This window comes from Lonchura striata, chromosome 5, assembly GCF_050655825.1.
Source record: "Lonchura striata isolate lonStrDom1 chromosome 5, ASM5065582v1, whole genome shotgun sequence".
NCBI classification, from domain to species: domain Eukaryota; kingdom Metazoa; phylum Chordata; class Aves; order Passeriformes; family Estrildidae; genus Lonchura; species Lonchura striata.
In genome coordinates, this window is record NC_140707.1 from 41,826,666 (window position 1) to 41,848,201 (window position 21,536).

Consider the following 21,536-nt stretch of genomic DNA (forward strand, 5'->3'; position numbering starts at 1 on the left):
TTGAAAATATCCACCATAGTAAACTCAAGATGCTAGTACATTCCAGAAATAAACCCCAGAAATAATCAAGAACCCATTTTAATTTAGATATACTAGAAGCCTTGAATAAGAAAATAATATTTCAAATTTTTACAAGTACTCTTATAGTACTGGGAAGAACTTACTGCAATATTTTTTTGCACACCTGCTTAGAAAGAATACCTGTTTGGCAATTTCTTTCTTTTTTCTTTCTTCCCTTTTCTCTTCCTCCCTTCTCTGAATCTCATTAAGGATTTCACGTTGCTGAAATAAATTTCAGTTATTAGAAACACAACAGTACATGCAATGCAACTGCTAAAATCTTACCCTGATTTAAAAGTAAAGAAATTATGATGTTGATTTTTTTAAAGTGTTGAAAGAACACTTAGAGGATGTCACAAGAATAAAAAAACAAGAAGTCAAATTAGCTCTCCTGAGGAAGTTAACAGCATAAATTGTATAATAAAGGAGAATGGAATTGTAAATTACTTCTACTGCCAGACCAAACAATAAAGTTTCACACACACAAAAAAAAAGACAAAGAGATAAATCCAAATGATCTTTTAAAAACCAGAGCTATTCTATCCATATTCCCCACAGTGTGGAGACTTCACACTACTAGCCCCTGTGAGACTTTGATTAATCCCCTCATTTCTATTGAAGGGTATTGGTGGTATGACATCTCTTTAGATTAAATTTGTTGCTCTCTAGAGATGCCTGTCACAGAGTGAAAGAACGTATGATTACCTGCCTGGCTAACATGTTTTAGTTTACCACAGAATGCACTTAATATGTACATTTGCTTACACTTTTGTATAAGATCCTCTTGATAAAGGATTTTTATAGGATTAGGAATCAACATTTAGGTTTGTTTCAGGCATAAATATTTTCCTGGGTTAAAACTGCATCATTTATATATTACAATTACAGCAGCAGATATTCATACAATACATATTGATCAACTCATACTGGCAGGTCTGACAAGTTAATAATTCACTAAAACTCATCTTTATGCAGAGTGATTTTAAAATCATGATTACGTTATTTTAAGAATATATGGTTATTCATACTTTGATTTCTCTTACCTCCTGCTCCTCTCTTCTCTTAACTTCTTGTGCCTTACGCAATTCCTCCTGAGCCAATCGTTCCTGTTCTTTCTGATGATTTTTTAGCATTTCTTCATGAAAAGACTTGGAAGGTGGTTTATTATACTCACTGAGAAATGACTGTACATGGTCGGCAAGTTCAAATATCATCACCTGAAAGAAAATAAGTACAAATGAAATGCAGTCAAGTGATAGCTAAATGCTATCCACCTCAAAAAGCAACACTGCAGAAGCATTTTTGTCAATTTTGTTATGTATCAGGGAAAATTCATCATATTTCTCTATTTTTTGTCAGAACTATTTATTAATAAATTGTAACAGGGAAAAATCCCTGACCACAGTAGCAAAGATAGCAAAAATTACTGGAAGACAGACAACCTAAGCCATCTTATTTTTCTAACAGAAAAGTGAAATTTAAAAACAGTTTTGTCATCTTCTTTTAGGCATAATCTTTCTACTCCCACAGATATGGGTTTATGACATATGAGCTACAACAGAACAAATCCTTTGCATTAACCTATTACTGTACCTACTACTATGAAATAGTTATTATTTCACTGCTAACCAGAAATCAAATCCTTCCTCTAGTAGTCTCCTTGTTAGAACTGTAAAGTCACATAAAGCATTCCATATTCATATAGCCACAACTACTATAATAAGAACTGCACTGAAAACTCTGCTACATGATTTGCCATCTTGGAATAAATTTTCAATTACTGTTTACTTAAACTATTGATGATCTATTGACCTGTCAGGGCTTAAGCTTTCAGCAGCCTAGTAGCATCCCCTTATTAATGTAAGCAATCCACAGTGCTAAGAGACCATTTTAGCTCTAAAATTAAATAATAATACAGGATAAAGGTGCAGTTCAGCAGCACCACTGAGCAGGATTTGCATGTCAGCCAAATTAAACTGTATCATCTGCCTGTAACAGGGTGACATTTAGAAGATTCTTAAACACTGAATCCGCTGCTTGAAAGTACAAATGAAGCCAGGAGGCAATTCAAAATAGAAAGAACAGCACCACATGCATAAATCTGACACGTGCAACTAGAATATCTTTCCCAAGTTACTGTTCAGAAGGCAAGGCAATCATTGTACAACGTATGTATTAAAAAAACCCACCAAAGACAAGAGAAAACTCAATATTGACAGTTTGCTGTTCAGTTTCAACAGGTGGTTGAGGTATTGTCAAACTTTCTATATCACAGAATACAATTTAATAAGGAATACCTGCCAAGGTAGAGAGAAAAGTTATCTTCCTTTTTGCTGCAGATAAAAGTACTTCAGGATAGCACTGCATATGCCATTGATACAAAATGTGTACCATACACGTAACTCAACCTCATCTACACATTGCTGGAGCAATGTGTAGAAAATCAACTCTTTGGAAAATCAGCATTAGGAAAATTTATGACATATTTTTAGGTCCTTTCAATGAGAACAGAAGTCAAACTGGGACTTGGAAGCCCTACAGGCTAATAATTCTTGTGGTCATTTGTGAGCAGACCAAGTACATATTGCATGGTTTTGTAGTTACTTAGAGTTACTTGTACTTCCTATGAATTGTCCACAGCACTGTCATTACAAAAAAAACAAACAGCAAACAACAAACCCCACCGTCTAAATTCCAGAATGCTTCATTAAACTGCTAATTTCCAGAGCTACTGAAAAATTTGAGGAAATTCTTGGTTATGGAACAGTACATATCTGGCTAAAAACAATTATTTTTAAGTATCTGCAGAAAAAAATGGCAATCAAATTACAAGTATAGTATTCAAATGGAAAAAAGGCTTGATGTGCCAGGAGTGAATGACAGACAGCTCTTGCTAAACAGGCTTGGGAAACTGAAAGCAAAATACTACTCCACTTCAGCATATTATAATATCCACAACTGTGTAATACTCACTTTTAAAAAGACAAATGGAGCTATTAAAATGTGTTCACTTGCAATATTTCCAAATAGTAATAAGAAACACACCAAAACCCCTGCTTTGACCAAGAATTCGTTGTTTGTAATTCTTTGAATCGTTTCAAACCTCAACAACAACAGAAAAGTATTGTTAATACTAAACATAGCCAAGGATGTATAAAATCCCTTAAAATAAAGGGACCTAAAAAGGCCTAAGCTTCCCATGTTTCTCGATCTTTCCCTTTTTACCCAGTTCCAGGAAAACTCAAGCATCCCTACTTCTAAAAACAGAAAAAAAAAAAAGGCACAGTGGCATGGAGTGACTGTACTACGAAGTGTTGAGCTGGTGTTAGAACAAATGCTTTTTGCCCTTCAGTTCAATGTTAGGTGAACAAGATCACATGGAAAAACTCCCCATGTAACCACTGTTTGCTTAAACAGATATGGCCTCTTATGCTACTCAAATTAATCTGAAAAGTGCAGAAAGTTCTCAGTTTTACAGTCAACATTGTTTTTTATACTGCTAAATAACTCAGAACCTTTAAACCTAATAATGTGAACCTTTAAACAGGAATAAAGCTTGCAGTATTTATACTTGCACTGGATTGTGGGAGCATCCATAGTTTGAACTTTCATTAATTAGAAATATTCCTAGGAAAGACAGTTCCTCCTTCCTTAAAAGCAATGCAGCTTACACTTACAATGTGGATGTTTTCCACCATATTATACCATACACCTTTAGAACTATTTAGATCCAGAGTATATTTCTCAAGGAAGTGAAACGCTCTTACCTCTCCACAGCGCTGTTTTGCTAATTCAGCTAGCCTGGATTTTAGTTCATTTATTTTCTCATTTGACAAGCCTTTTGAATTTTTTAGTTGTATTTCAGGAACTCTGTGGGACAGCAACAAAACATAAAAAAATCCTCATTGGGAAAATTGAGTGCAAAAAGTAACAGATTGTTGATAAAAACTGTGTGAGGGAAAAGGAATGGTATTCACAGCTACTTGGCAATTAGTCAATGCTCAAATAAGCAGAATATAAATATTACATATACAAGATAAAGTCAGAAATACGGTATTATATTCCCAATCATCAAATTTTCCAGTTGCCAATTATTTCTTGTTAACACTTATCAGCAGAACTACCAAAGAAACACTACAGACTTAATAATTCCTGCTCTTAACCATTAACTTATTGAACAAGTCATTTACAACATTACTAAGACAACATTTAGATGTTTAAAATTTATTTATCACCACTATATAGATAACACAAAACCTAAGAAACAAATGCAATAAATAAATATCAGCTATATTTAAAATAAACAAGGAAAATGTAGGTGTGTTGTTTTAAACTAAAACAAAAAAATGAGTAGCTGTTACATCCTTGTTATAGAGTATAACTGAGCTATCACTTAATAAGGAATAGCATTTCCCTTCTACAGCACTCATGCCACAGCACAAATGGATGGACAAATGGAAGGGAGTTATGTTTTGGACTATCAGTGGAATAAGGACTAAACAAAACAGCACACAGAGCAACACTTAACACAAAAATCACTTGCCAACACAAAATGCTGGGGTAGGCTGGTCACCTGCAACTCCTACACTCTCTATGCAGAATTCTTCCAAAAGCTAATCCAACAGATGGCTTTAAATAGAAAGGAGATTCAGTCTGTCTCAGGTGAAAGAGTCAGGAGTTCACAAAGTTTAACAAGGGCACTAAGACAGTGGCAGGTACACCTGTGGTCATGTACCGCCAAGCTACAAACTGGGGCTGCACTTCTGCACTGACACACTGATCCCTATTATTCTCCATTGCACAAAAAGACTAAATCCAATTCAGGTGCCAAAGTTTAGGGTTGCATATTATAAAATACCCCAGGCTTAATAAATATTGACATGTAGAAAGCAAGACTAAGTGATGAATAAAACTACATGTCTTTTCAACTTACACTTTGCTACAGAAAGCAGAGAAAAAAGGTTATAATTTAACATTCACTTACGTATCAGGGTAGGTATGTGGACACTTGACCCACAGGTCAACTTTGGCATATACTTCATTAGCACCGGTCAATCCCTGAGGACGCAGAACTAAATTAATTTCAGGAGGTTGTCGTACCTAAAACACAAACCAAAACTTCTGATTGAAAAGGGTTGTTTGGTTTTGCTTTAATAAAATCACACAGCTCTCAATCTATATTATAGTAGAATACAGCTTAGACCATCCAAACCATTGAAAAAATACATTAATATGTTGACATTGCTTAATAGGTGTGGCCTGGTCCACTGACTATCATGGTATATCCAGTATATTTTTACAAAGCCTTCAGATAAGCGTAGTTACAGCCATTAGAAAGATAATTCAGACTGAGCAAAAATTAGGTTCTATAATAAAACTTTTGTATTCTGCTTACTGTTAAGACAACAGTAGAAAAAAATAAATAAACTTAACACAGGTTATTTATATCACAAATTAAAGCATTCATTATAACAACAGCATTTTTCATTTGTGTTTAGATTACTAACCCAGGCATTATTTTACTTTCTGACATGGCAGCAGACCATAATGTCACACTGATCTACACCTTACACAGTCAAACAAATGGACAGTATTTTTTTTTTGTAGTTGTATTTTGTGTTTTGCCATAAACCAGAATTTTAACAAGCATTGCCTTTCCCATCCCTTCCCTGCTCAAATTACCTACTCAAAATCAGAATAAAGTAAAATACGCCCATATAAGTATTCCCAACTTTTTCTTTTCAATTAGGTTTAAAAACAAGCAACAAAACAACCCAGCCCTCAGCAACATGAAAAACAGGGAGTGAAGTAAGACTACATGTAATAACAAATACAGAAACAGATGGTAACTGTCCCCTTTGCTTTTCCAGCAAGGAGGAGATCATGTCAGGTGAAGAGGGTATCAGATATGACCTTCAATACAGAGTGAATATTTCTGGAAACCCAACAAATTACTTAAGTATTCTTACCAAACTTCAAAAAAAGAGAAAAAAGTCATAAGTTGCTGCAAAATATTTAACTTCAAGTCTCTGACACAAAAGAAAGCAGAGGATATCTTATAGACATTCAAGATGCAAGAATGCAAAAGGAAACAACAGTAAAAGTGAACCTGTGGAACAGAATAGTGACCATTATCTCCAGATACAGGAAAACAGTATCATGGACACAGTTGGAAAGGAAATATCAATTTGATGGGGACCCAAAAGACAAATGGAAGAGAGTAGTGAGTACCAGGCCTGAGCTGGTAATAAAAAAACCCCACACCCATAAAAATGAAAGCAAAATTATTATCATGGAAATAGAGGCATTGCAACAAAACCACGGTATATAATAACTATAATAACTATATCATCATGTATACCGACGAGATTAATTAGCTGAGCAAGTATGTAACTAGTAGGTTAAGGAATTAATTAAGAGGCAATATTTAAAAAGCCTAACAATTATTTAGAATGCAATTTATGAGCACGGGTGTGATCATAGAGTGAGCGCTGCTATCTCGAGAATCAATCGCAAAGGGGGCCGGTTGCAGGGCTGAGGGAAGGACCACGGGCACGCAGCGAGAGCCGCGACACGTCGGGCAAGGAAGGCAAGGAGCGGCCTCAGCCGGGCAGCGCCAGCCGCGTCCCCGCCGCCCTCCGAACCCGCTCCGCACCGGCCCCGGCCCCGCTCGCTACCTTCCAGGCCTGGCTCTGCCGCAGGTCCTGGAAGTCCTGCCCGTAAATGGACTCCAGCACCTGGAGCTCGTTCTCCTGCCGCAGCTGGTAGCTCTCCGGCGGCTCCGCGGCGAGCTCCGCCGGCAGCTGCCGCCCGCCGCTGGCCCGCGCCATGTCAGCGGCGGCGGGGGCGCGCAGCGGCCATGGCGGGCCCCGGTGCCGGGCTGGGGCTGGGGCTGGAGCCGGAGCGGGCCCGGCGCCGCCTCCGCCGCGGCGGCAGGAGGAGGAGCCGGGGCCGGGGCTGCCGGCGCCGCGTGGGCCCCGGTGGTTCGTCCGCAGGAATGCATCGAGCTGGAATGGGCCCCTAAGGATCGCCGAGTGCAGCGCCCTGCTCCTCACGGGACTCCCGAATACTAAACAGTGACTAAGAGCACTGTCCAAACTCTGGGACACTTGGTGCCACGGCCACTTCCCTGGGAACCTGTTCCGGTGACCAGCCACCCTCTGGGGTGAAGAACCTTTCCTAATGTCCAGTCTGAACTCCCTCAAGATATGCCTCCAGGTATATCTGCATTACAGGGATACACAGCAAAGACAGTGAGATACTGTGTAGTTCATTTAAAACTGATACTGAGAAAGAGTTACAAAAGGAAAACACTAACCACGGATTTCAGTATAGATTTCATGTAGAGCTAGATTTCATGTAGTTCCTGTGGAAACTGTAGAAAAGTTCCCACCGATAGTTGCTGTAGTGAGTAATAGCAGGTGGAGGGCGAACAGTTTTTGGTTGAACTGCAAAGAAGTGAGGGCGGGTGTGCTTGGTGGGACCTGCCAGAGAGAGGCAGCTGGGGACTGTCAGGGAGCAGTGACAACCAGAGAAGAAAATGTGCTTTCCTTCGGTCACTTCACGCGGTAATTACTGAAAAGGACTGCCACGAGAGGGAGCCTTTAAAGTTTTGGAATCTTCATAAAGAAACCCTAAGTAAATTCATACATACAAGCTTATCCATTAGTAATCCCCAGGCAAAGAAAAGTGTTACAGTAGTCTGCAGCTTGCTACCACGCACCCAGATGTAGGAATGGAGTTTTGGTGACTTTGACTTTACTCCCTGACCCTTGAGTACAGATATTTTGTTATAAAGAGACCACTCATTTACGCTAATGACCTGTTTCTATAGCCCTCAATTTGTACTTCTGAAATTGAAAGCTTGTTCCACCCACACTTTATCTTTCAGTCGCACTGAAACAACCTCGTTAGTATCAAACCAAAAACAAGTGTTAAATTGTATCACTATTGTGATGCTGGTCTCCGTTCCTCACCATTCCTAGAATGTGTCTTTAGTGGCAAGGTCTTTCTAGCTCACCTGCTTTTTGGTGGGAAATGCATGACCAAAGATGTTTATAGTGTTTACCAACAACAGAGACATACTTTTTTGCTCAGTCATCTGTGTCCTGGGGCACTGTAACTGATCACTGGAGTTTCCTCTGGTACAGCTGGGTATAGTTATTATCAATTTGTATATAATAGATAAAAAGTTTCCCTGTGTTAAAGACTGGAAATAAAAGTGTCTAGGCCACAGATTCATCTTCTCTCCCACACAAATACACAGCAAGAATGACTTGGTGATATAGTAACTAAGAAATGTCAGCAAAATTTCCTTTAACAGTGATTATAGGTTTATACTTCCCGAGCATGTGGTGTGGGGCACACAGCCCACCACATGGGAAATTTCTCCCTGTGACACTGTATAGCAGTGGGTGGGCCAGATAAGGGTATGCCTTTTAAAACTGCCCGACTTTCCCATACTTTTGTGACTTGACAAAATTTTAACCAGTTAAGATGAAGTGCTCTAGACCAGATGTCTACCTCAAGCTATTTTTTCTCCTTAATTGCTTTTATAATGATTCATTGTTTCTAAGAAGAAAGCCAGAGTAAACTAACATAATCATAAAAACATTCTGAGAATTTGTTTTTAAAAGTCTTGTACTCCAGCAGGAGTGTGAAAATTCGATGAGGAAGAGACAACCTTTTTCAAGTTCTGTGGCTTTGCTAACTAACCTTCTGAAAATCTGCATGAACTAAACCAAATTACATTACTGCAGGGAGTATTCACATGCTTAGCACCATTTTACTGGAATATGATGAACATCCACCTGCCTCAAACATGTGCCAGACTGCATCTGGACAGAAGCTTTGCTTCCAAGATTTAAGGCAAAATTTAAAACTCTCTCCCACAACATTAAAATTTAATTCTAGCAAATAAAATTTAAATGATTTGTGAGAATGTGCTTTCACTTCCCCATGTGCACAGTGAGGGGAAGTCAGTCTTCCTATGAAGTGCAGGAGGGACAGAAAAGGTTCCGAGTGTTAAGAGTAAGAAATTTGGCAGAAAATAAAACCTCTTGCATTCCAGCTGGTCTCCAGAGATCAGAGGAGCTGCATTTACTTACAGCATGGTCTAAGCAGAGTGTTGAATAATACAGTCATTTTTGTGGTAGCATGTACTTCATTAAGCTTATTAGCATATGCAGATGTGAGTTTGTAAATATTTAAATTACTTTTAATCAGGCAAAGATTTCTTTTTTGGCCATGGTGTCCTTCAAAGTTCCAGTCATGCAACATACTTCTGTTTTGTTCCATTCCTAAGTCAAACCTGGACCATCCTATGCCCACAGGACCTCTTCCTTTAGAAAACTCAGTCTTTCTTGACTATGCAGATCTGTGCAGACATTGCATCGGATACACAGTAAGCATTGCCTGCCTCCTTAGTCATCATTCCATACCAATGGAGGAACTGAAGAAAGGGATGGCTGTGTGAGGAAGAGCACCTTGCAGGTGACTGGGAGCTGAAGGGACTGAGGTCAGACTCTGGTTACAGACATTGGCCACAAGAATGCTGGAGGCCAAAAGGAGGAAGAAGCCTGTTCAGGAAAGGAAAGATAAGGGGAAAGCATGGTGAAAGTTGCTGATTATTGCTTGGAAAGTGGGGAAGAATGGGACTGGGTGGACAAAGTGAATGAGTGTGTGGAAGAGGTAGGAAGGTGAGTGAGTCAGAGACATGACTTAGTAGAAAAGTGGCTGGAGCAATGAACTCCCAGAGGAATGAGAGAAGGCTTCAAATGCCTGGGCCCAAACACATGGAGGTACAAGCAGAGGTTTGGCCAACAGCCTCCAGGAACTGCAGTGGAATGGGACAATGGCAGTCTGATATTCCTGTGGTCAGCAAATGCCTTTGAACACATGGCACAGCACCTAGGTCTGTCCTGGATCACCAAAGTTCACATTGCAGGAGACTGGGCAGATGTCACTGAACACATAAGTGTTGGGTCCCTGAGGAAGCAGCGCTGTGTAGGGGCTGACCACATGGATAACTCGTCTTCCTGGGGCACTTCCAGACTGGCGGCCAGTGGCTGAAAAAATCTTTTTGGCTTAATTTTCAACTAGCACCTCCCCAACACCTCCAAATTAAAGACAATCGTGTACCCACTATATGGATGCACACCATCAATGCCCGAACCTATTACGTCCACTGACAAGCTTTTCTGGAAAATTACTCATCTAGAAAAAGATCTATTTTAACAAGCAACATGCGCATCTAGAACCCAGCACCGTATTTTGACAGTGCGTCATCAGAATTAGGGACCTGTTTCAAAACAGCGGTTTAAAACGCGCCCGCCCGCTCCCGCAGCCCCCGAGCGAAATGGCGGCGCCGCCGAGCGCCGCGGCCGCGGTTCCGTGATGGCGGCGCGCCCGCCCTTGGGAGCGCGGCGGGCCGGGCGCTCCTGCTTCGGCCCGGCTCGGGATCGCCGCGGGGTTTGGCACTCGGGGCCGCAGAGGCTCGGCGGCCGCTCCGGGATGTGGGAGCTCGGCGGAGCAGGGGCGCCGCTGCCAGCCGCGCTCAGTGCGGGACGCGCAGGGATCGAACGGAGCCGCCTCGAGCGCCCCCGCCTTGCGAGTCAAGCCCCGGTTCCTCTCGCCCAGAGCAGCGGGAGCGCCGCGGCAGCCCCTGAGCAGTCCCTGGCCTCTCTGGACGCTGTGCTGGGGTCGTAGCGGCGTCCGGCGCCGCGCACAGCCCGCAGAGAGGCGGGAGGGAGCGGGCGGGAGCAGAGGAGAGGGCGGAAGCAGATGTGTTACCGGGAAAGCCATGCTTTTCCTCTCTCAGGGCTGTGAGCAAAGCCAGAGCCAACGCTGAGAGTGGAGTGAGGGGACAGAGTTGGTGGCCCCCACTCTTGCAGGCCGGTTTTGCTGTGCAGTGAATCCGCGGCCGTGCGAGCGTGTGACCCGCCGCGGTGCGGGGTGTGATTCTGGGGACCGGGATCCCTTCTCTCGCATATTGCGGTAAAACATGCTGAGGAGACCTGTGGCGGTGTGAAGTAAAAACTATGGCACAGCTGATGGGAAGGAGAAGCCTGGCTTGTTTTCTGCTTTCGTTTGCTGGCTGTCATGAGTTACAAGGTGAAAAGACGAACAGTCAGCCTGCTTCTCGGGACGCAGGAATGTGGTGAAGATGCCTCCGAGAGGCAGAGACCGGGCTTTTATCCTCAGAAGCGTCTTTTGACCTGTGCGCTGCATTCATTCACTAAAGACAAGGGCTGGACAACCTGTGTTACTAGGTGGCAGCAAGGAAGGCGGGAATTTCGCCATGGGGTACGACAGAAGCTGGGTGTTGATGAATGAAAGCGACCATGCCCCGTCCCAGGCTGTCACCGGAGCTCTGGAGACGGGGAACGCCTCGGCCGGGCAGATGGTGTGGCAGGGCGGGAATGTCAGCGAGGCGGGCGCCGTGGAGGGCGAGGAGCACGGCGAGGAACAGAGCTACCGGCACTTCACCACCACCGTGCAGGTTGTCATCTTTGTGGGCTCTTTGCTGGGTGAGTGAGAGTTGCTGGAGTTCTTTGTTGATTTTTTTTTTTTTTTTTAACATCCTTGCGGTCAGGGACTGCAGACCAAAATGTAACTGGCATCATTGGTTGCCTTCGTGACTCTTCTTAATGCATTTCTGGTTCTCGGGTGTATGATTTCAAGTTCCTTGTAGATTTTGGTGTGTAAAAGCTGTTGCTATAAAATGTATTCATTGTGGATAAAAACTTATACATTACATGTATGTATGCTTAGTAACCTTTTCTACCAGCATTTAACGGGCAAAAATTAGATGGGTTAATGACATGCTTATTTTCAGCTGCAATGGGATCTGTTCTCTTTAACATAAACAAGGGTATGGAGTGTTTTAAAACAAGTTTTGCTGAATTTCTGTTTCACTCTGCAGTAATTTGGTATTTGTGTTCCGCAGATTTTAAATAAATCCTTTAGAAGTACTTTATACTGTAAATATTTATAACCATGTGCAATCTTGTGTACTTATTACTCTTACAGTAGGAATCATAGATATGTGGTAGTAAGGCATTGCTATGTAATTTTATGAATGTGTGTGCATTTGCTTTCTTAATGCCTATATCAAAATGTTTTTTTAGGAATATGTGTGCATTTCTTAGCAAAAGCACAAACAAACAAAAACAACCACCCCAAACACAAACAAAAACACCTAAACAAACAAACAAAAACCCCCAAAAAACCCCACCAAGGCAAAATAAGCTTTTTGGTGAGTCAAGTTAGCACTGTTTGGGAGATAACTAGGCTGGATTTCAGTAAAATGCCACTACCATCTCAGTCATTCAAGGCTTTACACACAGGGCTTGACTAAGAAAACATCCAACTTTCTTAAGGGAGTTCATCAGGAATTTGCTGATGGTCATTGGCTCATTTTATCAAGGATTTGTTTTGGATTTTCCTGATCTTGAGTAATGCTAAAGTCCATTTTTGTGGTCATGGTAATAAATTCTCATATCTGTATCTTTTTTGGTAATATTTAATATAACTTAAATAATTTCTAAGAAGATGGTAAGCATAGCCATGGAGCAGTGTTGAGTCCCAGTCGACAATGCACTTACTGGCTATTACTAAAAATCACTGAGTCTTTTGGCATCAGTTCTTCCTCTGTGCAGTGGAGATAATCCTCACGGTTCTTGCTTTTTTTTCTTCTTAGCATATAGTGTGGGGAAATGATACTTTTAATATCATAGGTACTCTGTGTTGTTCTGAAACCTCCAGATCAATAACTTTTCTAGGCCTATCAAAGAGCTAAACAGGGGAGGAAATAATATACTTTTTTAATTATGAAAATGCACTAGTGCCATGACAAATGTTAGCAGTGGGCCTCATGCATTTACAGTGATGAAAACCAATTTCAACTATTTTTTTGAAACTAGTAGTCTTTGCTACTAGTCTCCCTGTGTCCCTGAAGCGCTAGTTTAAAACATTTATGATACACACTATCTTAACAGCTGAAAATTTTGGAGGCTTTAAAAATGTCTTCCCATATCAACCCAATGAATGTACTAGTATTTCTTCTTTACTGTATGGAAAGAAAGCCACATCTCTCATATTTGCTGGACAGTATCTGCATCAATAAGGGATAACAACTGGGTATTTGCCTCACACTTAATGCTTGCAGAAATGCTGTTAATTAAGTTATCATTTATCCTCTGCTGTGGTCCTTAGAGCATGAGTGGCATCCAGCTCTTTTCTCCATCAGGTGAGCCCCTCAGTTAAGATGAAGAATAGCAGTTCTTTGTTCTAGTGAGTCCCAGGTTCCTCTTTGCAGAGGGTCAGCCCTTCATTAGGTGGATAAGACTATCCTCCTCCCTAAAACCTGAGATGAGAGTCACACCCCTTAGGGGTATGATGTGTGGGTTTGAATCCTTTTTGGTTTGGGTGGATGTGCAGCTTGTGCATTTCACATCATCAGTGAGTCCCCAAGGTACTTTGCTATTGATAAAATAGCATTACCCATTTAAAGGAAGAAATTATTTTTAGTTTCAGCTTGAAGTGGAACAAAACTATATGGCTCAGTCTTACTAATGATTACAGGGGTCTGACATTAGCTGGAATCTACAGCATGGAGAGGTCCAGGTCCTGCAAGAGGGAAGAATCACAGTTGGTATTGTGAATTTAATTTAGGTCCCTGCTGCACAGAAGAATGTTGTCAGCTGTGAGAGAGATGCATGTTATGGTTTTCTTTTCTCCCATTTAAGACCTCTATTTGAGACCTGTGGGAAGGCTTGGAACACTAGGATAAATTCTTGTGTTAGTTCTCACTGTGATATGACAGAACAGTGCTGTTTTGAGTGTTTCATTATATCTGTTGAACACAAGAAAGAGTCAAACTTTTTTTTTATTTGTTTTAATCTTGGGATGACATAGGGCTCCCTTTTCAAGTGACTAAATTTTTAATAGCTTTCTTTTTAGCAAAGAAGATTCTTGAGATCAGTTTTGCAGTGAATATAGGAGTACAGCAATACTGATATGCAAGGTGTATTTTCCTCTTGCCATTAGAAGGAATCAGTATGCAGGGACTAATTATTACTTCAGCTAGGAAAGAGAGTGTATCACTTCAGAGTTTTGATGGGGAGAGGTCTCTAGAGGTGGCTGCAGTCTCTTTCAGTTGAGTGTGAGCAGTGGGGTGAGATCTTGGAAATGAAGTGGGTCTCCAAAGAACTCTTGGAACCAGTGTGGACAGTGAACTTAGTTTGAAAGGGAGATAAAAATGATGGGTGAAATGCAGTGGACAATAGAACCTTCTCAGGAAAAGGGAAGACCAGAAATAACAGTTTTGAGGAAGATGAGGATGTGGGCTCTTTGAACATGGGCTTTCCCACAGTTTACTTACCTGCATATAAAGCCACAGCAGATAAATGGAGTAGCTTATGAGTTGTGCTTTTACTGACAGGTATAACTGAATGCTTGTGTCATGTCAGGTTTAGATAAGATTATATCCCATTGTAAAATGTTTGAGTTGGAAGGGACCTTAAAGATCATCTTGTTCCAACACCCCTGCCATGGGCAGGGATGCCTTTAATTAGACCAGGCTGCTCAATGCCCGATCCAACCTGGCCTTGAACACTTCCCAGGACAGAGCATCCATAACTTCCCTGGGCAACCTGTTCCAGTGTCTCACCACCCTCACAGCTTATTCTTCCATATATCTAACTTAAATTTCCCCTTTTCCTGGTTTGGGGTTTCTGTTCTTTTCATATTTTCAAAGTCTGAGAATTGACATTTGCCCCTGAGACTATTTGAGTATGTTCACAATTTTGATGTGATATAAAACTGAATTTCTTCTTTAAAAAAATAATTATTGTCAGTCACTTAGGAAAAAAATCCACAAGCACAAAATTGATGCAAATTACAATGAGAAAGAGACATCCTCAGTGCTAATGTCTACTTCCCAGATTGAATATGCATCTTACTTTCAATGCATTTTTTACTAGCTGTATCCCATAGAATCCCAAATCCAAGGAACTTTCCCAGACCTTTTAGATCAGTGCCTTATTTAAGGTTTGAGGAATTAGGCTCTATGTTCCTTGCTCTTTTGTCTTCCTAAATCTGTCCTGTACAGAGGGAAATTTAACTGGAAGAGCTGAGGATGCTCTGCTAAAGTTTCAACTCTATTTCAATGGTTACAGCACTTTTTGGAAAGCCATGGGTTGATTGGTTACCTCCTGGTTTCTAACCATGCTTTGAAGGAAAATTATGTGCTTTGAGAGATGTCCAGTATCACAATGCAAACTCAACCTCTGCCTTTACAGTGTCCTGGCTTGCCCCTTTTCTTGAAGATTTCTCAGTCTCTCTCTGCCCTGAAACTGATCTTCTTCTCCTTGTCTTGGCATCTGTGCAGAGAGGTGTAAAATGACATTGTTGCAGCAACTAATTTTTAAAGGGATAGGTCCCTCATGGGGTACAAACCTGAAGTAAGACAGCTTAGGTAACGTGTTTATAAAGGCAAATGTATGTTAGCATAAGGAATAAATATCTATCTTTGAATAGCTCCCAGTAAAGCTTGCCATAGGCAACTTCTGTAAAGAATGGAGCAGGGAATCTTGCAGTAAAAATACTGCAGATACATGACTCAAGGCTAGACTGAGAGAATTTTTAAAGAATGAGGATTGTGTCTGCAAGAGGTCCAGCCAAAATTTATAGCTGTGCCCACAAAAATGGTAGAGTCACCTGAGGGTAAGAAACAAAAAGGTTTGGGGATGGGAATTATGATGTTTTGTTTCACTGGTATCACACTTAAAAGAAGTGTATTAGATGAAATATTCTAAACCAGGGACTTTGCATAGATTCATTTAGTTGCTGATTAGCTGAAATAAAGTTTGGCAAAGCAAAAAGTGACTGAAAATCAAGTCTGAAAAGCATCAGGCAAATGATGATATGAGTGCTGGTTGCATGTAGTATAACTGCATAGTAACAACATATTGCAGTACCATAACATTGTGGTAATAATTTTCCCCAGTTTTGTATGGGTGGTTCTAAGCCTCAGGAGCCATGAACTGTGCAGCAGTTAAGCTCAGCTCAGGATGCACCTTGGTAAAGTCTGCCTGGAATAGACGTTACACTTTTGTTTTTTATGTGTGTTCAGTTGAACTACTAAGCAATTCTCTTTGGAAGAAAAATAGAGTTTGAGGAAAGAATGAAGGGGGGTTCTGAGAGTGCTGGGGCCCCTGTTGCCATGGAGACCTCTCTTCTCCCTGGGCTTCAGCAGAGGCTCCTTGTCTGGCTGTGGCTGAGGGGCCCTTCAGGTAGCACTGCTGCTGCCTTTTAAAAGAGAGGCTCTGGCAAAACAGCCATTTACCTAGCCTGGAAGTGTGAGATGCAATGATTTACACCTGAAATGCGTGTGCCTGATACTGTGGGGATACTGTGTACTGAAGAATCCCTCAGACATGTATCGGGGGAGTTAACTAATGTCTCTAAGGATCATATGTGTCAAGGATGTTACACCAACGCCATTTATACTAGAATCACAGAATATCCTCAACTGGAAGAGACCCACAAGGATCATCAAGTCTGACTCCTGGTCCTACACATGACAGCCCCAAGAATTACACCATGTGACTGAAAGTATTGTCCAAATATTTCTTGAACTCTGCTGCTGTGTCCACTTCCCTGGGGAGCCTGGTCCAGTACCAAGCACCCTCTGGATGAAGAACCTTTTCCTGATATCCAATCTACACCTTCCTTAACACAGCTTCAGGCCATTCTCTCACATCCTGTGGTCACAGAGAAGAGATCAGTGCCTGCCCCTCTTGCCTCCTCTCATGAGGAAGTTGTAGGCTGCTACTATTTAGGGAGAAACTGATTCATACCAGTCATTTTACTGTCTGTACTCCCCTGTGAACACTTTAATGAGAGCTGTGAACCATAGCTCTTTAACTAAGTGACTGGATGCCATGTTTTGCTTTTTATTGTGAGTTACAGTTGCTGAAACACCTGCCAGTGTATATCACTCGATTTTTTTTGAACTTCAGTGAAAATCTAGATACAAGATTTTTTATTGATGTTATGGGCAGTTAAGTTAGTATTTCAGGCATGAATGAACCCACACACTTAGCAAGAATTTTAAATAGTGTTAGTTCTGTTACAGATTTAATTTAGTGGCATAATGAGCTCTTGAATGAGAGTTTTATTCTATTGTTAATCTTTCATTTCTTATTTATGTGATGTTGGAAAAAGTATGTTTGCCTCTGAGGAACATTTTTCAAGATCTAGGAAATTGTATACATCTCCACAAAAGGTGTTCCTACTGCAGCTCCATGTCCTCAGAATGAGCAACAGCAAGGCTGAGCATAAGAGGCACACAATACATCTATACCTATTACCCATGAGCAGCCACACAGACTGACACAGAAAGAAAATGCAGCATTCAGGCAGACACGAAGAGTATCAATGGCCTCATCTTCTTCCCCTCTCTGGCTGCTCAGGATGAAAGCCCATTAATATAAAATGTATAAGTATACAGATACATAAGACAAGATGGATCACTCTCTAGCAGCTGGCCCTAGACTACCAGTCTGCCCAGTAGCTGGCCTGGGATCCTCTTGTCTCTCAGTTGCCTCACACACAGACACACAGATGTAGATGACTCTCTCCAGTAACTGATTTGGAGCTCCTGGTCCTCTGCTGGCCAACTTTCAGAGCCCTCTTGTCCCCAGTGGTTACCTGCCACACCTATGGCACACCAACACTTGCCTCCCGAGCATCTCCTACTTGCTGGCTGGTTTGGCTTGATGTTCAGTCGTGATCTCACACACTGACACACACCCACACAAATGCTCTCTCTCTGTCTCTCCTGCCCTTACCATCCTGATGCATCAGTCCTGATGTCCCATGGTCTTTCCCCAGTTACTGCGCTTGGATTTCTGTTTGCTCACAGGTCCATGGAGGAGAGAGCCCCTCACCCATGAAAAGAGTTGGAAATGGAGTTTAGTGAGGAGGTGGGATAGACTGTGCTGATCAGGTGCAGGGTGTGACCTGTGGATACCTGGAGCTTGGACTGTAAGATAAGCCACCACAGTGGGAATTTGAGATAAGATAAAGGAGATACTATTGTCCAGGTGTTGTCTGAGACTTAGGGGTATGTTAGGAAAGCTTGGGGAGAAGAATCTATCACTGGTAATGAACACAAATAATGCTGAATTTACAAGCCACAAGGAAAGCCAACCTGGCAATTGTGCTGAAATCAGCTTGGATTCCCTAAAAGGTAATTCTGGCAGGGATAGATTGCAACCATGGACTCACAACCTACCAGCTCAAAAGAAGAGGAGGAATAAGCATGTGGGCTTATTAGCCTTAGAGGTGAGGAAATAATTTAACCAACAGAATGAGTCAATGAGCATTAATTCCTTTGTTTGCTAAGATGTATAAATAGTGCAAAGTTTTGAATGACCTTGGGACCCCCACCACTGACCCCCACCAGGGTGAAGAAGGACCAACAGAATCTCTCTGGATCCACAGGTGATGACTATTTTTTACTTGATTTCTCCACCCCTCCCTCTCCCTTTTCTATTTCTTTTTACCTTGCATTCATCATTAAATAAAATCTGTATTTTCAACTTTGGCATATAGTCTCATTTTCTGGGGAGGGTTTGGGGTGGAGGCTCCTTTCTCTGAGGAGGATTTTGAGGTTCCCACACTTGCTGTCTCCCTGCTCCTCGTGGAAGTGAATATTTCCTAATATAGGCTACAAAACACTTATTTTTGATATTTAGTTAAGATGAGACTGCGATCATATAGGAGAGGTGGGAATATCAATGTGAAGTGCTTTGCAGAGAAAAAGGATTTTATATGCATCCTGTATATATTTAGGTAAAAATGTCCATATTACCAAAGTAAAGTTTTGTTTTCCTGTTGTACTTGTTTTTGATCCCTGCACACAACCAGCCCATCACAGAATTTGTAAATTGCTCTAAATAGTCTTGGGTGTCCAGTATGGGTGGCCACTGGGGCAATAGCTAAACTGGATGCCCAAAGATATGGGATTTCTCCATGTTATGTTTCCTATACTTGCTGTCTCAATATCCAATGAGGAAAGAGTTGTCAAAATGTTTTGATAGTGGGGTAGCTACTGCTAGAAAGTTTGCAAATGGCAGAAATACTAGTGAAACAATTACTGTATTGTACCTTTTTTCATCTCTCTTCTGATTAAATGCTCTCCCTGCAGGAAATACAGCCTCTTGTTTTCTGAACAGTACTGTGACATGTAAGCCTTTTTTATTTTTAGCATCTTTAAATTAGATTTAGCTGCTGGAAGCAGGGAGAAGAACTGGTGCCTTGTAGTCAGCCAGCTTCCACAGAAACATTGCAATAAGGAAAATATCCTAGACTGGAAGGCTGGCTGAATAAGAAATTGTGTAACCACTCATGGTAAGGCATGAGCTTAGCCAGGCAATGGAAATGGCAATTATGGTAGTAACAAAAGCAGGGGTGAAGCTGAAATGGTGATGGCAGGGAGAGCTCTGATTGTCTTATTCTCTGCTCATGGTCTTGCTGTCATTGGCAGTTGCTGGGAGATTGCTGTGGACTGCTGCCTTTTAAAATGGTTTATTAGTTAGGATATTCTATGCTGTAATTGACATTCCATTACAAATAGTCTGGATTCTAGGAAATACAGTCCTTCCCCATGTTCTGCCAGTTCTCTTGGGAGGGGGAAAAAAAGCCTCTAGTTGTTTGGGAGACAGAGACTATTTTTAGTCTGCTTTTTTCTACCACCATTGACTTATTTTCTTGTCTGTCAAAGCAACTCCATACAAATACTCACGAATTTCTTCCAGAAGACTGATAAAATACAAAGTGATCTTGCTTGTCATGTAACCTCTTGTATCTTTGACCCAAACCTTGTGTCACTTGGCATGTTTCCAGACCCCAGCAGGCCTTTTGTTGTAGATATATTTTGTGTGGCACAACTGGATTATTTCTTTGATACCACAGAACAAACAAAAAAGACAGTCATAAAAGGGGCTAAAATGCATTTTCTCTTGCTATTACCTGAATTAATTGGAACAAGTGGAAAACACTGTGGTAGGGTGGGTTTTTTTTTTTTGTTTCAGTTTAATATCTGTAATTTTTAGAAGTATCTAGAACAAAAAGAGTTGTCTGGTTTGCCTTTTCCATTTGTGGTATTAGGCTGTTTATTTCCCATTTCCTTTATAGAATAGCATTGGCTACAACCCCTTTGGATTGTGTCAGTCTGAATTAGAGACTTCCCTGCCCCTGAGCAGGTAATCACATATATTGTGCACTGGCCAGTAGCATTGTTTCTTTCTGGAATTTGGCTGGCACATTGAGCTTAACATGTTAGTTTTTAAAAGTTGTATTAGTTTAGCTTGTCTTTTGCTTCAGTGACTAAGATTGCTGTCCCCCTACTGTACTGTAGGATGGTGCCTTTGTAAGGTGCTTAGCAGTGAATTAAGATGTAGTTGCTTGGCACGTGCTTGGAGTAGCATCACCAAATTTGCACTTATCCAAAGCAAGCAGCCACCAAAGGAAGCAGGCCAGTCCCCAACTCAACAGTCTTGCTTATCCTTCTCCCTGCTCCTGTCTTTCCTGAGCAAAACAGTTGTGCCCATTCCCTGTTTGATTGCCTATTGTTTGCCACATGTACTCCTGCCACAGAGAGACAAGCATTCATCCTGTTTTGTTTGGCATGCACAGATACCCTGTGATGGCTGGACGCAGCATCCATACTTTTGTTTTATTGATACATCTTGCCTAAGTTAAGTCTGGGAAACTGCCCGTGTGTGTGTGGTAACACTGTGTATATGACTGCTAATCATCAGGGAATGATTAGGGGGATGTTGCCACATACAGCATACTTTTCTCTGACATGTCCATGGCTTTTTTTGAGCCCATATTTTAAAAGAGAGAGGCTTATTTTGCCCAGTCCACACAAACATTGATGCATTAATAGAAAATGGGGACATTGAAAGGAACATCATGTACAGGTCAGCAGAATTACTATTATACTTACAGAAAAAGCTGCAGAACTCAATAGTCTATTACAGAATGTTCTTTTACTTCACTTATAAAAATTGTTATCTGTTATCCTTATTTCCATCCACTGCATGTGAGATTTAGCTAAGTGTTCTATTAAGTATTCAGTATTCTATGTCTGCAGTTTAATTTGAAAAAAAAGAATAAATTGCCACCACACTGAAATTTTTCTGACTGTAACAAGCCTCTGTGATAGGACAGCAAAGACATCCTTTTTTTTAATTTTTTTTTTTTTTTTAAACACAGTCAGTAGAAGAAAAGAAATACTGAAGTCCAGAGAGCAAAGGAAAGAGTAAAAGAAGCCAGAGTATGTGAAGGTAGCAGAAGGAGCAATGGTTGTGATGTGCGTAGAGATTCATACAGCTGAAATTGTTCAAAATTGTGAGTTGAGTTTTGGCTGGCTGTCCTGAGAAGCCAAAAAGATGGATGGT

The 21,536-nt window shown here is 41.2% G+C and overlaps 2 protein-coding genes across 6 annotated transcripts in view; one reads left to right on the forward strand and one right to left on the reverse strand.

The window, feature by feature from the left end:
• EIF2AK4 (eukaryotic translation initiation factor 2 alpha kinase 4) overlaps window positions 1-6,982 on the reverse strand; it is a 37,560-nt gene extending 30,578 nt beyond the window's left edge. For 4 of the 5 annotated variants that reach the window (XR_002466241.3, XM_021539253.3, XM_021539252.3 and 1 more), the window contains exons 1-5: window positions 6,738-6,982; window positions 5,045-5,160; window positions 3,828-3,930; window positions 1,104-1,277; window positions 202-282 (exon numbers count right to left, since the gene is read on the reverse strand). Coding sequence is in view for 4 of the 5 variants with exons in the window: in XM_021539253.3 (XP_021394928.3) it covers window positions 202-282; window positions 1,104-1,277; window positions 3,828-3,930; window positions 5,045-5,160; window positions 6,738-6,890 (627 nt within the window). In the remaining variant the exon portion in view is untranslated. The remainder of the gene's footprint in view (window positions 1-201; window positions 283-1,103; window positions 1,278-3,827; window positions 3,931-5,044; window positions 5,161-6,737) is intronic. The other variant, XM_085580353.1, reaches the window with a different exon arrangement.
• Window positions 6,983-10,407: 3,425 nt separating this feature from the next.
• GPR176 (G protein-coupled receptor 176) overlaps window positions 10,408-21,536 on the forward strand; it is a 31,976-nt gene continuing 20,847 nt past the window's right edge. Inside the window, exon 1 of the mRNA XM_021539255.4 lies at window positions 10,408-11,588. Within this exon, the coding sequence (XP_021394930.3) occupies window positions 11,360-11,588 (229 nt within the window). The 5' untranslated portion in view covers window positions 10,408-11,359. The remainder of the gene's footprint in view (window positions 11,589-21,536) is intronic.